This window comes from Bubalus kerabau, chromosome 20 (genome assembly GCF_029407905.1).
Source record: "Bubalus kerabau isolate K-KA32 ecotype Philippines breed swamp buffalo chromosome 20, PCC_UOA_SB_1v2, whole genome shotgun sequence".
In the NCBI taxonomy this organism is placed as follows: domain Eukaryota; kingdom Metazoa; phylum Chordata; class Mammalia; order Artiodactyla; family Bovidae; genus Bubalus; species Bubalus kerabau.
The window spans coordinates 35821727-35842783 of record NC_073643.1 but is presented as its reverse complement, the minus strand read 5'-3'; the positions used below and the strand labels follow the sequence as shown (position 1 = coordinate 35842783).

The 21057-nt window shown below is 40.6% G+C and overlaps 1 protein-coding gene across 1 annotated transcript in view; it reads right to left on the bottom strand.

Moving 5' to 3' along the window:
- Positions 1 to 5349: 5349 nt before the first annotated feature.
- The window catches only part of SUCLG2 (succinate-CoA ligase GDP-forming subunit beta), a 281980-nt gene continuing 266272 nt past the window's right edge, over positions 5350 to 21057 (bottom strand). Inside the window, exon 11 of the mRNA XM_055557476.1 lies at positions 5350 to 6446. Coding sequence (XP_055413451.1) covers positions 6331 to 6446 — 116 coding nt within the window. The 3' untranslated portion in view covers positions 5350 to 6330. The remainder of the gene's footprint in view (positions 6447 to 21057) is intronic.

The following is a 21057-nucleotide window of genomic DNA, read 5'->3' as shown; positions in this document are numbered from 1 at the left end:
ATCTATCCATCCTGAATCTAGAATAGCTTTACTGAGAATTCATATAGTATAAAATTTATCACTGAAACATATACAGTTTATTGGTATTCAGTATATTCAAGTTGTGTAACCACCACAACTATCTCATTTCACATTTTTGCCATCCCAAATGAAAACCCATTAGGAGTCACTCCCCATTCTCCTCTCCTCTCTAGTTCTGGCAAACACTAATCTACATGCTATTTCTTTACATTTATGTACTGTGGACATTTTCTAAAAGTGGGATCACATGATATGTGGCCTTTGTGACTGTATTCCTTCATTTGGTTTAATGGAGGTTCATTAAATTTTTGAGGTTTCCAGTTCATCCATACTGTAGCAGTCCTGTACTTCATTCTTTTTATTGATGAATATGGATATACACTATTTCATTTATCCAGTCATAAGCTGATAGACATTTGGGTTGTTAGCACTCTCTGGAAAAACTTTCTGCAAATAGTTGAAGTTATTTTCTTTTAATATATTCAACTTGTCTTTGTTTGCAGATTGTACTCTTAATACAAAGTCAAAAAAAATTTTTTTTGAGGAAAAATAATTATAAGGATTTAGAGTACATGAATATTCAACATTAAAATATAACTTAAACTCCAAATAAGAACCTCCAAATCTTGTAGTCCATAAAAGTCTCTGTCTGATCTCTGAGAACAGATCTCTAAATGACTGCTAGATAATGATTCTATTTCATTTCTTTCTCCTCTAGCTGGAAAAGGGCTAAAAGGGCTCCCAGTTAAAAAAAAAAAAATGCCTCCACATACTTCCGGTGCACATAATGGAAGAACAAGAAAAAAATGTATTTTCTCACAGTTAACATATAAAATCTAATTAATTTTGGATTTGTGGAATTTGGCATAATATACCTGTGAACTGCTGCTGGCCTATTTTGAATATCAAGACATGAGACAAGAGTTATGGATCTAAATTGTCCAGAAGAATATGATACACTTAACTAAATTTTCTCCTACTGCTATGGTAACACTGTCTCAGCTTTTACCCCTCCTATCCCTCTGCCTGTTGTCTTGTTTTGTCATCATTCTGTGTATTAGAGAAGGCAGTGTATTAACAAGAAAGCACTTGGAATTAAGTCCCAGAAAGCGGCCCCTATCTTAGACTTTACTATGTGGGTATGGAAACGTGCCATTCCCATTATAGTCTATACAACTTGTCCAACTGCAGAGGGCAATCTTTCAGCTTTTAAATTTTCCTTCCCAGGGCAGGGGGTACACTAAAGGGCAAAACACTCAAGTATTCAGCTTGTTAAATATCTTTACCTCCAACATTCTTTCCAATTATCCATCACTATCAGCAGCAAAACTGTATTGAATTTAGGCTCCAACAGATTTAAACAAAAAGGCACTAGTTTTGGACTCAGATCAGAGTTGAATTCTGACCGGTCAAATATTAATTCTATGTTCTTGATCATGTTATACCTTCCCTGAGATATATATCACCTGTAAAACATTTCCTCTGTAATAGAGGAATGAAAGATTCACAGAGATGCTAAGATTAATTAAGGCAACATCTGTAAAGTTTCTGGAACATAGTAAGTGCTGAATCAATGTGAGCTCCTCTGACGTCAAAGTAATGCATAAAAACCCACTAGATTTAGACTGAAGGGCTATGCTGTCCAAAATGGTAGCTACCAGCAACAAGTGGCTAATTTTTTTTTTTTTGCCATATGGCATGTGGGATTTTAGTTCCCGATCAGGGATACAACCACCACCCCCTGCATTGGAAGCATGGAGTGTTAACCACTGGAAGGCTAGGGAAGTTTCAGGTGTCTACTAAGACTATTATCGAAATTAAGTAATCTTTAAAATTAAGTTTTCAGTGCTTAATAGCCTCATGTGGCTAGTAGCCATATACTGGCTAGCACCAATACTTACCATCACCATCATCACAGAAGTTCTACCAAACAATGATGCACTAGAAGTGATAGAACTCGACAAAAACCAGAAGCCTAAATTCTTGCCACTAACTCTGTAACTTTAGCAGAGCAACTTTATCTCACTATGCTACTGTTCCTCAAGATAAAATGTAATAATGCCTTTATAGCAACACTGCAGAGATCAGGTGCACTGAAATAATTTTTCTTTGCTTTCTTACTATCTTCCCTGGACCCCAAAATTAAATTATGCACAAAAATTAGCAAGGACCACTTTGAGTATGACTCAATAGGTACAGCTCTTTGGGAGTTCAATATTCATAGCCATGATTTGATGTTATTCCAACACACCTGTAAGTAGTTAAGAATAGCGTATTTCAGAAGCACACCTAGCTATGTGCAAACACTTCTTGGGGTGATGGAAAGAAACAAAGTAACATAGTTAAAAAGGTGTTCATTGGCAAATGTCCTTTTGTAGACAAATCAATTTTCATTGGGTTTAAAATGCAAAGGTCAGAGATCCTGTTTTCTACTTATTTATTTGTTTCACTTTAATGCCTAAATCTGGCCTTTCCCAGATTTAGAAACAATAATCTGGGCTGTCATTGTGAGAATAATATTGTAATTTTTTTTTTTTAATTGAGAGAAGGGGTTGACAAACTTTTTCTGTAAAGGTCTAGAGTAAATGGTCTAGGGCCATGAATTTTCTATCATAGTTACTTAATTCTGCTGGTGTGGCATGAAAACCACCACAGAATGTAAATAAATGGCATGGCTGTGCCAATAAAACTATATAGTCCCTCAGGCCTACATTTGCCAACTTCATATGTAGAAGGACATGGAAAAACATAGCTTTTCCTGCTCTTCTTCACAGTATTTTTTACCATGATTATATGATTTTTATATTTATTTTACTTGAACATACACTGTTCCTACAAATAATCAGTTTTAAATGTTTAATTTAGAAATGTCAAAACATTTTTTCTTCTCATTTTTATTAAGACATTGAATATAAATAATATAATTCTTTTAGGACAATACCTTTATTTTCATGTTGATAACAAACTGAGAAGGATGGTCATAGTATATAAACTGTAAAATAACAAATTAAATGATTCACAGATCTAACAGGGTCATTCAAAGTTTCCTACCTATTTTACTATTTCATGAGTTGAATTCAAACTTAAATAGAAAACCAAAATTGAGCTAAGAGCCTCAATGCCATTACTTCTTAAGTTCACATTACTGCTCTAGACAAATAAATCAAGGTCAAATATTTAGATGACTCAAGCAGCATCTATTAAAAAAACCTGGTAACTTGTATGCATAGGTTAAGAATGGACTGCCAAGAAATGATGAGAAATTAATAAAATAAAATCATGACATTTCAGAGTTGGAAGAGTCCTTATAGAACAACTTGTTCAACATCATTGCTCTATGGATAATGAGTGTGGTAATCTTTTTTTTTTCCTTTCCAGAAAACACTTTCTTCTTATGAGATCCCCAGGTTTCTTATGGAATTACCCCTTCCTTTTCTTACTCTCAGCTCTGGTAGTTTGAATGAGGGTGGTCTTGTTATCAGGCCAACAAGTGGGGATTTAACCCAGAGAGGACTCATCAGAGCCCTGTAAACTCTTGACCAGAGGACTGGTTCAGAGGTAAGTTTCTGACCGAAAATCGTCATCTAAATTCTGGGGTATTTCTTAGAATTGCCACGAGAGAACCAACCTTCCTTCCTTCCTTTCCTTTTCCTTCTCCCCCCCTCCTCCCTTCCCTTCCTTTCATCCTTTACTCTTTCTTGCCCCCTGCCCCATTCTTTCTCTCTTACGGATGCAAACTTTTGAGAATACCTACCTGGGATGGCCAGCAGCCATTTTGCCACCTTGTGGAAATGGCCCATCTGAGAATGAAACCAACACAGAGACCAGCATCTCTGAGATGCAGAGTTCACATTCTGAGGCTCTGAGTTTCTGGATCTAGCCTCAACTGTAGCTGAAAATGTCTGCCTTTTGTAATTACAAGAACAAAACCATCCTCCCCCTCTCAACCTTTTTTCTTAAGCTTGAGTTGTTTTTTTGCCATTGCAAAAGAGCTTATACAAATACAAGAGGTTGTTCAACCCAAAGAAGTGAATGTTGGTTAAGTGGGAAGGTCAGGACTTCAATCCCCTCTAAATTTGATGCTGGTTCTACGAGACTGACAGGATAGACTAGCAAACCCATTAAAATCTTACATGCAAAGCAGTTTGGGTAAAAAGTGTGTATTACTCTTTAAGCTTCTTTGAGTACTGTATTTAGACTCTCACTTCCTTTCATAGATTTCTTGTTTAGGATAGGGCCATGTATAACAAATACTGATCAGATTTAAAGGAAATTATTTTTCACCCTTACATATAGTACAGCTGCAGACTTGAAGGGGACATCAGATGGTCAGAAATACAGGACACACTGGAATAGGTAATATATAGGCTTCAGATCCACACCACCAATTGTCCCCAATTCTCCTGTGTACCCTCTGTCTGTGTGGCTGTGCCTTAACACATACCAGTAATTCACTCCATAAAAATCCATGGAAACTGTACTGTGTTCAGCACCAGGGATACTATGCAAACCACACCAACTCAATATTTTGAGCTTCCAAGAAAATATAGCTTCCCACGTCTTTGAAAACAAAGGGCTCTTTGTTGTTATTTAACAAAATAATCACGAGAATGATTTCATTTCTTTACCCCCTCCTCCAAACTGTATTGATTAGAAATATCCATATACACAGCCAGATTAACACAAGCCTTAACAAAGGCTAAAGGATTCAAATATGTAGTTTTTGTCTAAATGATAGAGTATACATTATTTCTTTTACAATACTGACTAGTAAAACTATCAAAATCAAAACACACTTAAAAAGACACTGTTAATATTTTTCATGTACTGTGTAACAATTAATAAAGGATGTACGGCCGATCTATAAAATGAGTTCTTCCTCCATGATAAACACAGATCTATAAAACAATGGTGCTTCTGTCCAGATATGAAGCTTTTGAGAGCAACATAAAACTGGTTAAAAAAAGTATGGTCTATGACACATTTGTACGTTGAGAGGAAAGCAGCTCATGTTGGAACCTGAGCCGTGTAAGTGGGAGGAGATTATGTCTGAATATTTCCTACAATGCTATGCAAACTAAGGCCATGTTTTAACTGTCGGGTATTTGTGGCACTTACCTGGGCTTTCAGGGTGTATAAAATTTTCATCCTTTGATTAAGTAATCTCCTAACAGATACAGTCACTGAAAAAGTTGAGTAGAACTGGAATAACCCTGGGACAACCCAAATTTTCTATCTCTGGCTATACTGCCTAAGACACTAGTATCTTAGTAAAAGAAAAAAAAACATTGATAAGTAAAATAGATTAAAATGAGAAATACACAGATCTTAGAGTTTATAAAACAGAGGATTTTATTCAAATTTACATACAGATAAAAATTTACCAAAATTTTAACACAAACCTAAATCACATTCTTTCCCACCACAAAAATGGACACTATGCAAAAAAGCCACATTCTCTCAATTACATTTTCCCAGGTGGTAGATTCAGGGGGGAAACAGGAAGGGAGAAAAGACAGTGACACTCACAGCATAATTTGATTTCAGTGTTGTCTATTCTTGAAATGAGTCAACCAGAGATTTCCATAATAATCAACCTTCAGTTCTGATGTTAAAAGAGAAACTTCTACTCCAAAATCGCAAATAAGGCTTCTGGCTTCATTTTTAGTATGAGGTAAACAGCATATTCAATATTAAGGCAAATGGTAGGATACATGTATGTGGTATTAATTATGAATCTTCCATTGTAAAATATATTTCATGGATTTTCTAAACATGTTGGAATTCAAAATAGTAAAAACTCTTGCAGTTTATAACAGCTACTTGTTTCAGTGTCTTAGCTGCACCTTTTTGATGGCAAATCTGTTCAATGTAATCTTGTTTGACTTTTTTTTTTTTTTACAGCATGCATTTTTTTTTTTTTTTTTAACACAATACAAATGTTCACCAAAATAGCTGCAAATGAACCAGGGCTTGATCTCAAATGCTGTATACACACACACTGTTTGGCCTTGTAGACTGCTCCCTGAAATTGGCAAAACAATGGTGAGCTGACTCACTATGACAGAAAATTATGCGAATGCAGGTCATTAAATTAATAAAGGCTATAAGGGAAATTAAGCTGTCTAGATATCTTATTCAAAAAAATACAGATTTAAATTTTTTAAACAAAAAAACTTGAAATTCTTACTCTTCCCCTTCCCTACCCCTCCTTTTTCCCCAATGGAATAACCATTTTCTTCACAGTGGTGAGAGAACCATCCCTTTTTATGGGTAAGTGCACTTCTTCCAAGGGATCAGGGCAAGGCATCACTTCTTAGCCACACTGGCCACAGCTTTCTTGGCTGCATCCTCCAGGTCGACAGCTGAAGTGATGGGGAGTCCGCTGTTACTGAGAATGTTCTGGGCCTCGTGGACATTGGTTCCTGGAAGGGAGTGGGGGGATGTTGTACAATCACTGAGATGGAACTGAAGGTGGTACCCCAGGAAGTTTCATACAACCTGAAGTCATGAGATGCCTGAGTCTCCTGTACATGCATGCATGCTAAGTTGCTTTAGTCATGTCTGACTCTTTGTGACCCCGTGGACTGTAGCCAGCCAGGCTCCTCTGTCCATGGGATTCTCCAGGCAAGAATACTGGAGTGGGTTGCCATGTCCTCCTCCAGGGGATCTTCTTGACTCAGGGATCGAACCTGCATCTCTTGCATCTCCTGCATTGGCAGATGGGTGCTTTACTACCTGGGAAGACCGCCTGATCTTCTAACACCATTTTATTACAATTCAGGTCATTTTTTATGATCCAGATCTGGCTCTTCAGATATATTTATATGACAAATTTATTTTTTTCCTCTTTTTAATTCAAATGCCTGGCATTAAAAAGATATTGTCTCTATTTTCTCTGGCATTAAAAATACTGAAATAATGAAGTTCTTAGAAGATCGTGAACAAAGATTAACAACCACTTGTTCAACTAGTTTGAAAGAGGAAAATCTTCTGAAATAGACGTATCTTTTGATTGGATAGTCTGAATATGGAATATAAAGAAGAAAACCTTGTGCACACAAAAATGAGCAAGAGAATGTAAGTCAGGGTGTTAGAATGATATGGAGTATGGCAGTAACACAGGCAGATGCTCAGGATGAATCTACTTATAGCTCTTCACCAGGAAGAAAATTAAAAAACAGATTCTAATCAATATCACAGACAGGAAAGATGATGTGACAAAATCTGTATCAAGTGATAGTCCAGCTACAAAAAAAGATGAAAGACAGCATTTTCAAGAGACTAATGGACATTTTTTTCCTGATAAAAGCTAAAATTGCTGCTGGTAATCCACACACTCAAGTGAATTTAATGTAGTTTTGGCTCATTCCAGAAGTCCTTTGTCTTAATCTCTTGAAACAAAAGGTCTGAGTCATGAGCTAATCTGAGATCTGAAGTTAGAGAATCTGCTCACTGGCTCAAATCCACTGCCTGGAGACAGTGACAGTATTCAAAGTGTCCCTTTATGCTTCATCCTCATTCTATCTAACAAAAATGGCAGATGCCATGAAAATGAACACTGTAACCTCTAATAACATCTCTTGGCCATTTCTGGTGGATCTGTAGCATATGCAGGCCAAACCACCCCACCTAATTATGTTCTTCGGTGACTATTTAACATGCAAAAACCACTCTGTTCTTTTCAATGTGAATAAGCCCCTGGGAGAAATGTGATAAAATTTAAGTGTCTAATGAAATATCTCATCTTACATCATCTCCAGTGCTTTTATCTAGTTAGTAAGACAGAGCCTATTTATAAACAAAGACCTTGAAATATAGACCTTGGAGGACCTCAGAGTACAAATAAAAAGGAGATGCTTGGTCAGCATGTTTCATACCAAAGGCAAAGGCAAGAATTAAGGAAGAACAATTGAGCTGAGAAGGCGGTATAGTACTGATTCTCCTGGCACGCTGGGTCCACCAAAGCAGTGTTGAAGGGGACACTGGACACTGTGTCTTTGGCTCAAGGCTGACTCGGGGCCGCCTTACACAGGAATCTGATGAATGGACTCCATGACAAGCAAGAACTTAAAACATAGGGAAGCTGTTACTTAAAATCCCTAGACTCCCATCCTGACTCTGTCATGTATTAATTGTGTAGTTTTGGATAAATCATTTAAATCTTTTGAGCATCAACTTATCTTCAGACATAATACTGTGATCATCTTCCTCACAATGAATATTGATTAAGATATGTCATGTACAGTGCTAAGAGATTTACATGTGACACATGAAAACTTTACAATGAATTTGGATAGGTCCGGTTGTACCTATTTCACAGATGAGATAACTGAGGCACAGAGAGGTTAAAAAAACTTATCTACAGTCACACAGGTTGAAAGAGGCAGAGATGGTACTTGAATCCTGTTCTAATTATGTCCTAAAGGCATACTAGTCTGTTTTCCTATCTTTAAAATGAGGAAAATAATGCTGGTAGCATAGGTCGCCATGAGAACCAAATGAAATAATAGGTGTGAAAGCATTCTGTAAATGGCAGTCTCTGTGGCGGTTGTGGCTGGCTGTTTACCAAAGCTCCATGCTCCTCTGCTACAGTGGGGAGCTACTGTTGGGAAAGAGCTGCCAAAGAGGAACTGCAATTCCCAGGCCCCGTTCCAGGTGGGGGAGGGGGGTCATGTGACTGAGTCCTGGTCAATACACTGAATGGCAATGAAACACATGCCCGTGAAGTTTCTTCCACTTTTACTCTCTGTATTCCCTCTGTTTTCTTTGTCTGCCTTCTGAAATGTTGCCAGCCAGAAAAATATTAGATGGCAGCTTTTCTTCAGATGACAATGACTCCCTTAAAATCCATGTTTGGGTAACTCTGCAGAGCCAAGCACCCAGCTCCTCACCCTCTCTGACTTTGTATGCATCAGAATGAAACCCCTACTATATTGCTTCTGAACATATCTGTTGTTATAGGAGTGAACATTACATTTTTATAAAAAATTCATTTATTTTCATTGAAGGATAATTTCTTTACAATATTGTGTTGATTTCTGCCATGCATCAACATGAATTAGCCATAGGTATACATATGTCACAAGCATTACTTTAATTAACACACTATTGTGTTAAGTGTGGGTGGCAGCTTCTAAAATGGTTCTCAGATGACTGACGTGACCTCTTGGTGTTCATGCCCCTTGAGTACAGGCTGGAGCAGTGGCCTGCCTCTAAAGGAGAAGAATATAGCAAAAGTGATGGAAGGTCACTTCTGAGACTAAGTCCATCACTGCAGTCTTGCTTCCTCTGATTTTGTTTGTTCACTCTAATGAAACCTAGTGCCATGCTATGGGCTATGGGCTGCCCCATGGGGAAACTCACAATGCAAAGGACTCAGGGCAGCCTCTAGCCAGCAGGCACCAAGGAACTGAGGCGTTCATTCCAACAACCCATAAAGAGCTGCACCCCACCAACTGTGTGGGTGTGCCTACAGGCAACAAGCCCTGCTCCCGCCACCCCTGCGAGGCAAGCTGCAACAGGACCCCAGTCCTGGCCGACACAATGATTGGACTTGAGAGAGATCTTGAGCCAGAGGACACAGCTGAGCCAGCCCTGGATTTCCCACCAAAGAAACTGTAAGATGGTCAATGTTATTTTGTGCTAAGCGGCAGCTAAATTTTGGGGCAATTTGTTTCACACTAGAACTTAACTAATGCAGATGAAAAGATTTACTATTTCATTAAGAACAACCTCAATGTGCATTTTGATTCATTTGGTAAAGTTTCAGCCAAGGTCCCAGAGGCTGAAAAGTAGGACAGGGGATCAGACTGTGGCAGGTGTTGGTACCAGGCTAAGGGATTCCAACCTTAATCTGTAGGCTTATGTATAATAGTAGTGGTACAGCATGAATCAGTCTTGACAGACACAGAATCGAATTGGTCTTTGGACTAGGAGGTCAATGAAAGTCAAAGATGGAAATTTTTATCTCCTTCAACAGAGATATGGACTTAGAACGCTCTCCCCACCTGGGCTCCAATTCACCAGAGAAGAAAAATCTACATTATGCTACAAGAGACTCAGAATTCTCCCTCTTCCTTTCTCAACACACAGCTCCCCAGATCCCCATGCATCACCCCAAGAGGCAGTCTTATCTGGCTGAACATCCCTCACCTTCTAATCTACTTCTCCTCGATATGACTCCTCTTGTGGGTACAGGTCTCACGCACGTACAGGTCTACACCAAGCTCTGCGATCTGGACTGAAAGAGTTCTGCTAGGAGTGGGGATAACAATAAAAGCATAGAGCAGCTTTCACTTCACACTGGTCACACACTGCTCTGGGGTTCTAAGTATATTTGCTCCCCTGTTCCTCAGTAGAAACCCTGAGATAGCTGCTATTATCTTCCTTTTACAGAGGAGAGGACTGAGGCACAAATAAGTTAAAGGCTAGTCCAGTAAGTATGGCTAGTAATAGGAAGCAGTGGCATGAACATTCAAATAATACTCGACACACCCATTCTGATACCTGAATAAGTCCTTCTTATGATTTTGTAAATATATGTCATCATCATCCTTATAACAACAACAACAAAAAATCTGGTTTACAAAGTCCTCCCACATTACTTTATTTGACGCTTACAAGGAATTTGTTAATTTGATGTTTCTAAATGAACCCGTGAGTTCAGTGTTTATAAATTAGTTCTTTTTCTTTTTTTTTAAGCCAAGAGGGCTTAGTGACTGACTGGCAGAATTCAGTTTCAAAATCCTTTGCTTTCTGGACTCTATTTTGATTTCCCAGTGACTCCCGTTTGACATTTAAAACACGGAGCACTTTCCCATGCATGAGATCATCAGAACCTCAATGAGGCTATAAATTATTCAAGAACAAGGATCATGCACAACTAGGATGTCTGCTCTTTTGGCTAAACCTTCTGTCCCCATGGTCCCTGCTCTATGAGGGACCATGGCATATTCTCTACCCCAAGGCAGACCTTGACTGCTTCCAAGACACTGACTGCACCTGACCCAAGGGCAGTCCAAATACAGACCATGGTCATTAGTCCAATTAGATCTGCTCTATAGAGAATCTCAATGGGTGGTTTCCATGAAAGAGAAAGTAGTAGCATGAGAAGGACTTCTAGTCATAAGTAGGCAGATAAGAGAAAGACAGTGCAAATATGTAGAGGGTGGAGAAGTCAAGTGAAGAGACCAAGGGCTGGAATGATGTTCCTGAGGTCTGCCTCCAACTCAGACCCTGCTCTTCCTGTGGGCCAGCTTTATTACGGCCCCAACCAACGAGAGAAATATTGGTTCACCTTCCTTTCCATGAGTATGCATGAATACTGCATACTCCTGATATGCATTATACCTCCTGATAAATGGGTTGTTCTTCGTTATAACAAACTAGCCAGTTCCTGAATTAATACCCTTTCCAGCATCCAACTTAGCACCAGATATACCCAAGAGGGAAAATGGCTGACAGAGAAATCCGTGAACCTGCAGAGAAGCCTGCTATGCCCTCTACCCTGAGCTCTGCTGCCCTCTCTGCTTGGAGGACGCCATAGGTCCATGAACTATCTTTTTAAATGACATTTCTTTGGGGATGCTTTCTTGTCACCACATCTCAACCCCCAACCTAGAGTAGCGGATTGGAAAATGAGCTTCCCAAATACTTGGTACATCTAAAATTCCAGCACTATTAGGACTGCTTACTGACATTGCTCTTGTCCCCACTAAACATAGGCTTTGGAAGGGCTGCCATTGCTCAGGTTTGCTCACCGTGTACCTCCAGGCACAGTGTCCCCCACAAAGGATGTGTCTGTGCATGGACTGAATAACCATGGACAGGCTCATCCATAAAAAGTGAACTTCAGGCAGCAAGTGTGGGTGACTCCGCTTCTGAGCACCTTGCTGGCCGATAACTCTTTATATGAGGTTGAAATAAAAAATCCAAACGGCCTCAGGGAAAATGAAGAGGGTTGTTCATGAGCTTTCTGAGTCCTTAGATGCTTTCATTGGCCCCTCTTTCTAAGAAAGGCCACATAGCAGCTGGCTGTGTTGAGTGTCCTTGAGGGAGGCTCCAAGCTGCTGCCACTTCTAGCTGTCCAGGCATATGAGGTCACTGTGCTCAAGGTTAACAACCAGAGGTGGTGGCCAGGGTAACAGAGTGGATAGGGCAGCTCCACACTAACACAGGGTCTTTCTCTCCATCTAGCTGCTCCTGCAGGGCCATATCAAAAGGCCTAATTTCTTCATAATTCCAGGATCCACTAAAGTGAATTTAATTATACTTGCAGTTACACTTCAATTACAGTCTTAATTATAAAGCACATACTAGGCATGCTCAGAGCCAAGCAGTTTTAGAAGAGAACCTCATAGTGAAATAGAAAGCTGAGGCATAGGACTATGAGGAGAAAGGGGAAATATACAGAGGGGCCTTGGTCAAATGAAAATCTGTCACACAAGGTGGGGGGGGTGGCATCAGAAACAGGTTAAAAAAGAGAGAAACACACACAGAACAGATGAGATGGAGGACGTGGCAGAGCTAGGGGCAGGAGAGTCAAAAAGAAAGAGAGAGAGAGAGACCGGAGGGAGAGACAGAGAGACAAGATAAACAGAGAGGGAGAAGAGGAAAGAGACCAAAAAACAAACAAACAAAAGAGGAGAATGAGAGACAGAATGGATGAAAGAGGAGACTGGAGATTGAGATGACTAAGAGAATGAAGGACAAAGAGATGAAGAGTCAAACAGAGAGAATGAGGGGAAAAGAAGTGAGGATGCCAAGTTTCTTCCACAGCAGCCCTACCCTGACCCTGCCAGCATCTCCCTTTCAGCACCCTGGTCGATTTCTCCTTGGCTGGCAGGGCTAGGGACAGGCCAGGGAGAAACAAAGCCAGGGCAGGCCCTGCAGCCCAAGGCTTGGAGAGGAATTACAAATCACTTCCTCATTCTGGTTCTGAGAGCAGCTCGAAGGGGAAGTGGGGATGCAAAGAAGATGGTGAGAAAGAAGAGCCATCTCTGAAAGGTCACTGGAAATGCTGAGGGGAACGGAGGGAGCCTTCAACAAATGCTTGCTAGTCTGCAGATACATTTTGTTAATGACATCATGTGAGTATTTCAGCTTAGTTTCTTCTTGATTCACCAAGTGGCTGACACCTACTCCACATTCCCTTCCCGTCCTTATTTCTAAATAGAAACCATCATGGCTGCTAAACTGTGACATGGAATCAAGAGTTCCAAACAGACTGTTTATGCCTATGCACACAATTACAAAGAAAATTGATCTCTTTCCCACATTTAAATTGTGCTGCTGACATTTTCTAATATTTATTAAAGGCTGAGTTTCTTTTTAATGAGGCTGCAGGACAATACTTTAAATAACCACCTGTACAGATACTGATCAACTCGTGCTGGTCGAAGTTCAGGCACTTCTTAGTATCTGCCTGTTGAAAGCCACTCAGCTAAATGGTTACCTACCACTGCAGGCTTGGCAAAACTAATACAATTATGTAAAGTTTAAAAATAAAATTAAATAAAAAAAAATAAATAAAATAAATAAAAGTAACGGGAAGATTACATCAAAAAAAAATAAAAATAAAAAAAAATAAAAACAGCTATAGAGAGTCACAGGGGACTGAGTTTAAAATGAAATCTTTCTCTATTGGTAGAGGATATTATAAAAAGAACAATAATAATTATTAAAATAAAAAAAAATTCCCATCTTTTCCACATGATTTACCACTTACTTCCTGCCACTGGGTGGAGTGAGAGAGCTGTATACACAGATGCAAAGTTAATTTATCAAAATTTGTTCCTTGTTTTCATTACATGGGAGAGAAGATAACAGTAGTGGACTCTAATTACAGGGCTTTGTTCAAAAGGTGCAGCCCCTCCCCACCACTTAGGCCAGCTTTTTATCACAGGGCTGTGAAGAAAACTTCTCTCTAGTTTTAAAAAGTATTATTTTAATAGGAATTCAGCTTTTTCTTAAAAAAAAAATAGTTATTACAATTAATACAAGTTATTTTTAATACAATAGTTAGCACTTAATATATATTAGGTATAATAAATGTTCATTGGACACATCAGTAGAGGGGTTCATAAGTATCCTATTAGTTGAATCTTAACAGCAACCCTAAAGTTGACATTGCTATCCCCACTCTACAAACAAGGCAACTGAGGCACTGGGGCTTAGGAACTTGCCCAACATCCCTCAGCAAATCCCAGGCTAGAACCTAGGTTTGTCTGACTATAAAACCACACGACAACCTCGCAGTCTTGGTCTTTTAGTGCTAGAAGGAATCTCAGGGCTCCTTTAGGATCAGTCTCTTGTTCTCACTAGAGGAAACTGAGGTCCAGAGACGTGAGATAATGTACCCAAACAACCAGCAAACCATGACAGGTCTGTGTCTCAGGCTGGTGCAATGACCTGGGGGACAAACTCAGGCTGCTTCCTCTTTTTGTACCACCTGTGAGCTGAGAATAATTTTTACATTTTTTAAACAGTTGGGAAAAAATCAGAATATTTTGTGATACATGAAAATTACATGAAATTCAAATTTCAGTGCCCATAAATAAAGTTTCAGTGGAACACAGCCAAAGTGATTCATTTACAGATCGTCGATGGCTGCTTTTGTGCTCCAGTGGCGGAGCTGAGGACTTGTGACAGAAACAGCATGGCTCATAAATCCTAAAATACTTCGACCCCTGCTTTGAGTAATTGAGTCTTTTTTTCGTTTTCCCCAGGATATGAGAGGTCAGTGGAAACAAACCAAATTCTATAAAGCAAAAGCTTCCTCCTCAAATGTTCACTGTCCCTGTGCCCTTGATCCTCCTTCATTATTCTTCCGAGTGACAATCAGATAGAGGAGGTCCATTTTCTTTGTGACACGTAAATTTAGAAAGCTTATCACATCTCTTGTGTATTGTGATTGTATTGTTGGAAATGGAATAATTCATTGAGGATCAGAAGCAAAGCTCCTGCTGCATCCGTGGCCCCTCATTCGTCTGAGATAATGGGCATCTTACAGCTAGCACCTTGCAGGAGTCCATCCATATGGAATCACTCAAGTTGTACATAAAACCTCAGATAAAAATGAGAGCTGACAATCACTGAGACAGGGATCATTCTAGGTTATTTTAGAATTCATCTGTTCCTTAGAATATCCCTGTGAGGCTGATATATTTTTATTCCCATTTCACAGATGAGGAAGCTGAGATTTAAACTTTGTTTTGGTACTGACTAGCTGAGCAACCTGAGAAAGTCACTGTAGCTGGATGAGTATCTTACTGAATACTGTGTATCCCTCATGTTTTATAAAAATTGAAGATGACATAAGATAGCCTGTGGGGCTGTATCATACATACCTACTGGCTTCAATGATTTCTTCTCACTTGGTAAGAAAAAAAACAAATGCCCAGGCTGTGAGCATGAGTAGAATTCCTATGATGACAGCTGGAGGTGGCAGGAAGCTGACTGCCAGATTCGTTATGTTTCCTTGAATGGTGTGTATGTGTTTACGATCACGCAAGCAGGTTTAGGATCAGATCTAACATAATGGTTGAGGGCTTGTGACAGATGCCTATGTTCTTGCTTTCAACTGTATGAACTCTCAGACAAGTAACACAGATATTAATGTAAACCAAAGGCTCAGGAGCCTTAATGTTAAACTAGAATGGGAGGAGCCCTCTGGCAAGTAGGATACATTACAGTCTGCACTTGCTCAGGTAAGAATGTTCTAACCAAGAAGGAATGTTCCTTCACCCGAACATCTACCTGCATGTGGACTTCCCTTTCATGCCTTCCTTCAGTACACCTCATGGCTTTCAATCTCTGTATTGATATATTCTAACTTACAGTGGTCACAGGGGTTTTCACAGGTAATTTCAGTGGTGTGAGACTTCTGTCTGATATGCTATCTTTGGGACCCCACTGCTGCCTAAGAACTGACGTGACATGACTGCATCACTGCACATACTCTGAACGTACCTGGGAGAAATCTCTGAGTAGACATCACTGTTAATGTTTTCCTGAAAAGAAGTTAGATTTGGAGAGCTTAATATTGCCTGTCAAATGCTTTGTTGGATCTCAATGAAATCTTCCAAAGCTGAGGATAGAAAGAGATTTAGACACAGGTACCATAGGGAGTTTCCAGAGTTCTAGGTCTTGATGCTAGTCTCATCTCTACATCAAGCAACAAACTATGTCCCACCGTTTGCTTCTGTAAAATAAGATTTACTGTGGCATAACCATGCCCATTCCTTTCTGTATTGTCTGTGCTGCTTCAGCACCATGATGGCACAGCTGAGTCATTGTGTCTCAGCTGTGTGAACTCAGCTGAATGAATACATGGCTCACAAAGCCTAAAAAAAAAAAAATTCTGTTGTTTATAGAAAAAGTCTGCAGATCTTGTGCTACACAATCCAAATTTTTGGCCCTGTAGGCCAGTCTCCTTTGGTGCTTCTCCAGCTTTAAGCTGCCGCTTCCTACTTCTGGTGCACAGGTTGTGATATTTCTAGGGATGAAGATCCCACCTATGATCTCTTTCAATTGACAATGGTCAGTACTTGGCTCAAGTGCCCTCACTCTCCTTACCCACATCAATAATGATCACAGAACTCTTTCTTGCTGACCGGGGCTACAGCCTTGGAATCTTCCTTGGCATAGCACTCCTGGCAGCTACTGCCAATAAATATATAGAAGGTGGCATGACATGAAAGCTATTTGTCATTCCTGTCCTACAACATTCCATGAGAAAGTTAGTCTCTTGGCTTGGGCAGCTCTGCCTCTGGACATCCTCAAGGTGGCACAGTCTGGGACAGGCTTATAAACAGAGCATGCCTGTCACCTGTAAAACAGCACAGACTGAATCTGCTGTCTTTTCCCTCATAGCTATGCGTTTTCTCTCTCTCCCTATATGATGGCTGATAGAATACGGCTTTCAAATGTTACATAAGGAACTGACTGGTCACAGAGAAAATACTCAGGGAGCAGATGGTGGTACTGTGAGGTCATAAGCAGGACTCAGGATATGATAGTCCCCATTGCTCCTTATTAAAGTGCCCCACCCCCAGCTTCTGCTCAGGAAATCAACTTGTTTTTGAAGAGACGTCCACTGCCTAGACTGGGGTGGGCACTTGACCGAAAGGCCGTCCACTCCTAACGAAGACTAATGACCTGTGATGTACCAGGGGCATTTTCCTCCCACGCAGGGGGCAGTCATTGGCATAATATGCCCCATCTCTTCTCTGACTGACTTCACAGTGGCAGTGGAGGGCTGTATCTGGACAAATGTATGAAAGGAGAAAGTTGGCATGGATGCCCCAGCCCCATCCTCTGGCCTTCCTTCTGTGCCATGATGCTCACAGTCAGCCCAGGTCAACCTCTGCCCCCCAGCATTCTGCCCTGGGGTAGGGGAGGGAGGCCCACCCAAGTCCAGTGGTACTCATGACTGGCTGTGGACAGCTGCCTAATTTGGGGGTTAGGCAGACTAACAGCTCACTTTTAGTATACAGTAAGTTACCTACTTCAACTTCTCTATCAGGAATGAAGGTGATATTTTTCCTTTGTCCTTTTTCTTATTTCTCACGGTATCAGAATGGGGAAAAATCTGTTTGGTCCCCTCAAAGATTCCAATAACATGGTCTGGCTGGATGGGCTGTGGACAACAGGAGGGATGGTTATCATGGAAGCTTAAAAGATTGACAATCTGTGGGATCTGGACTTCTAGGGAGCTGAGGAACCTGGCTGGCCCTAGTGAGAGGCTGAGGGGGTAGAGGCAATAAGAAAGAAAAAAAGGGAGTGAGAAGGTCAGAGTAGGGGGGTTTCCAAGTACATTGCCATTAAAACCTTACACTAAACATCTGATTTTGGAGAAGGCAATGGCATCCCACTCCAGTACTTTTGCCTAGAAAATCCCATGGATGGAGGAGCCTGGTAGGCTGCAGTCCATGGGGTCGATAGAGTCGGACACGACTGAGCGACTTCACTTTCACTTTTCACTTTCATGCATTGGAGAAGGAAATGGCAACCCACTCCAGTGTCTTGCCTGGAGAATCCCAGGGACGGGGGAGCCTGGTGGGCTGCCGTCTATGGGGTCGCACAGAGTCAGACACGACTGAAGCGACTTAGCAGCAGCAGCAGCAAACATCTGATTTACTGAGGTGGTCAGAGAATTTAAAGTTGTCACATCCATAAAACTGAAAAAAAAAAAATCTTGCATAAAACAGAGGCCATCTTCCTTAAAGGAGCCCTAGTCCTGTAATTACACTGACTGCTTCCCTGAAGTGCAGGAGGCTTTCACTTGTGCCAGGCAGCAGGTGTCCAGCATGATCTAAAGTCCAGTTAGTCACACAAACTACCAAGGGGTAAAATGAGAGTTCAAATTGCCAAATACAGTAGACTCTTTGTCTGGAAACTTAAATATTAGATCACAAAAAGCTTTAACTAGCCTGATACTTTAGGTAGGTCCTGTGAGACTTGGTTTAAGGTTTGATAGTGGCAAAGTTTAAGCATTTAGAAGTGTTTAGAGACAATGAGAGGATTTAAGCTTTGTTGACAGAACAGGATTGTCTCCAATGGCTCGTTTTGTTTAACCTGGTGATGATGAATTAAACATGATGGAAGAGACACAGGGAGAAGATGCTAGTGATAAAAAGGAGGAGAGGAGACGGATGTCAACGTGAAGTGAAAATGGTCCCAGTGGAGAAGCACCCACAGGCGACACTGAAGGAGGGAGGAGACGAAGAGAGTGAGGCAGAAAGTCAGGTGAGGAATGGGGCGTGCAGAAAATGGAAACTGGAAGAGTAGGGACAGAAGAAAAATGAGAATCAAACAGAGAGGAAGAAAGACATGCCCTGACAGAAAACATCAGAACCCTCATCCAGGAGCCGTCCTCCCAATGACAGCCACATGAGAACTGAAATGTGGCAAGAAGGGAAGATGTACTCGGGGAGGCTGGGGTGCAGGTGAGGACCAGACCCATCTCATCTTGCAGGGAGCAGGACTGAGAAAGGAAGAGAAGAAGAAAACTTGGTGGAGAGCACAGTAGGAAAATGAAAGAAGGCAGAGGCCAGCGGTGCTATCAAACACAGAGCCAGACACCAGTCCTGCTGGGCATCTGCACTTACTCTGCCCAGGATGGTGCCGCCACTCAGTTGGGCATCCCTTAGTCTCTGCAGTCTCAGAGTATAAGCAGCAGGCCTAGAGCACAAACCTTCGGAATGAAAACTTTTACAAGCTAGTTGCTCACAGTCAATCTGCCATAGCTCACTTTCTGATGGGAGCCACAAAGACAATCACACTCTCCTCTCCAGGTCTCATATCCTAGCATAACTGAAGCCTTGATGAATGGACGGCTGCCAAGTAGATGGACACAGCTGAAGGCTCAGTGGCTGTCTCTTAATGCTTCAGTGTTCAGGGTTTCTTTTCCCCTTAAGCAGACCAAAGCACTGCACAACAATTTCCCTGTGACCATGCTAAGAAGGACACTTGATGTGCATACTTCTGGCTGTGGGTCCAATCTGTCAGTATTTCAGGAAGGCTTATCAAGAAACTGTTAATAAGAGAAACAGAAGACAAAGTTTCTGACTCAGGGATGTTTACATTCTCAATAACTTTAGAAAGTTTACGGAACATTAGTGAGATTGGAAGGATAAAAAGGGACATCACAAGGGATTCCTGTTTCTAAAGACGTTTGGCAAAAGAAAAGTTAAGATATTTATGTTGCTTAAACAAAATTTTGGTACTGAGTGGAAAAATTAAATTGAGATTTGGCTATGAGTAGCAGAATCCAACTATAGATTGTCTAGACTCATTATTACTTCCTTATGAACTTTGAATTATAATGAACACCTGTGAGAAAAATAAATTCTACTTCAGGCATATCTGAGACACAGAAGTTAGCTGCAGATTGAAGTGGGATAGTAAGAAAGAAAACTGAATTCTGGGAAAAAAAAAAAAAAAAAAAAAAAAAAACCTTTTCTGAAGGTTTTAGCAGATTCTGATCCAGCACCATAAAACCTCCCATGTGAAATACAGAGCCTTGGCTAAAACACATCTGCATGCTGAACACACCAAGTTGTCAATAAATGTCTGTACATTTCTCGGTAGGATCACAGGTTGGGCTAAACTAACCACCTAGGTAATTTCTGTGCCAAGTCTGTATACATTTTGAAAACGAAGGAAAAAATAAAACTCATTTAATTTGTTCTTTATTCATGTCAGGAACAAAGTGTCTATAAAAGCTAAACTCCCTGCAAAAGTGTGCTTGTTCAATTTACCCAAGAGTCTTTTAAATAAAAATAATCCTACATCTCAGTTGATAAAGTTTATTCTGATAAGGCAGGTAAATACATGTAATTATAAAGTCACCAAATTTTCAGAGAGTAATTCTTTCCTTATCCACTGGTAAAATAGCCTGTAATTATTATACAGCTGAGAATAAAGATTTGACCACAAAATCCCACTAAATAAAGCCTGATTTGATTGAATACAACTTTTCACATCTGGACATTTCAGATGTGAACCCACAAACTGGTGAGACTTACGGCAAGGAACTCAGCTCTTCTGAATAGTCACGTAACAGCCAAGAGAGGCCACCTTCTCTGTTTATAGGAAATAGATACTGAACTAGTAATGAATCACATCAGGCTTTCAAATTATCTCTTATCTGGATCATTAAAAACCTAACATTTGTTCAGACTCTACAGCTATGTGTCAAAGTATCTTCAGTTCAGTTCAGTTGCTCAGTTGTGTCTGACTCTTTGCGACCCCATGAATCGCAGCACACCAGGCCTCCCTGCCCATCACCAACTCCCGGAGTTCACTCAGACTCACGTTCATCGAGTCAGTGATGCCATCCAGCCATCTCATCCTCTGTCGTCCCCTTCTCTTCCTGCCCCCAATCCCTCCCAGCATCAGAGTCTTTTCCAATGAGTCAACTCTTCACATGAGGTGGCCAAAGTACTGGAGTTTCAGCTTCAGCATCATTCCTTCCAAAGAAATCCCAGGGCTGATCTCCTTCAGAATGGACTGGTTGGATCTTGCAGTCCA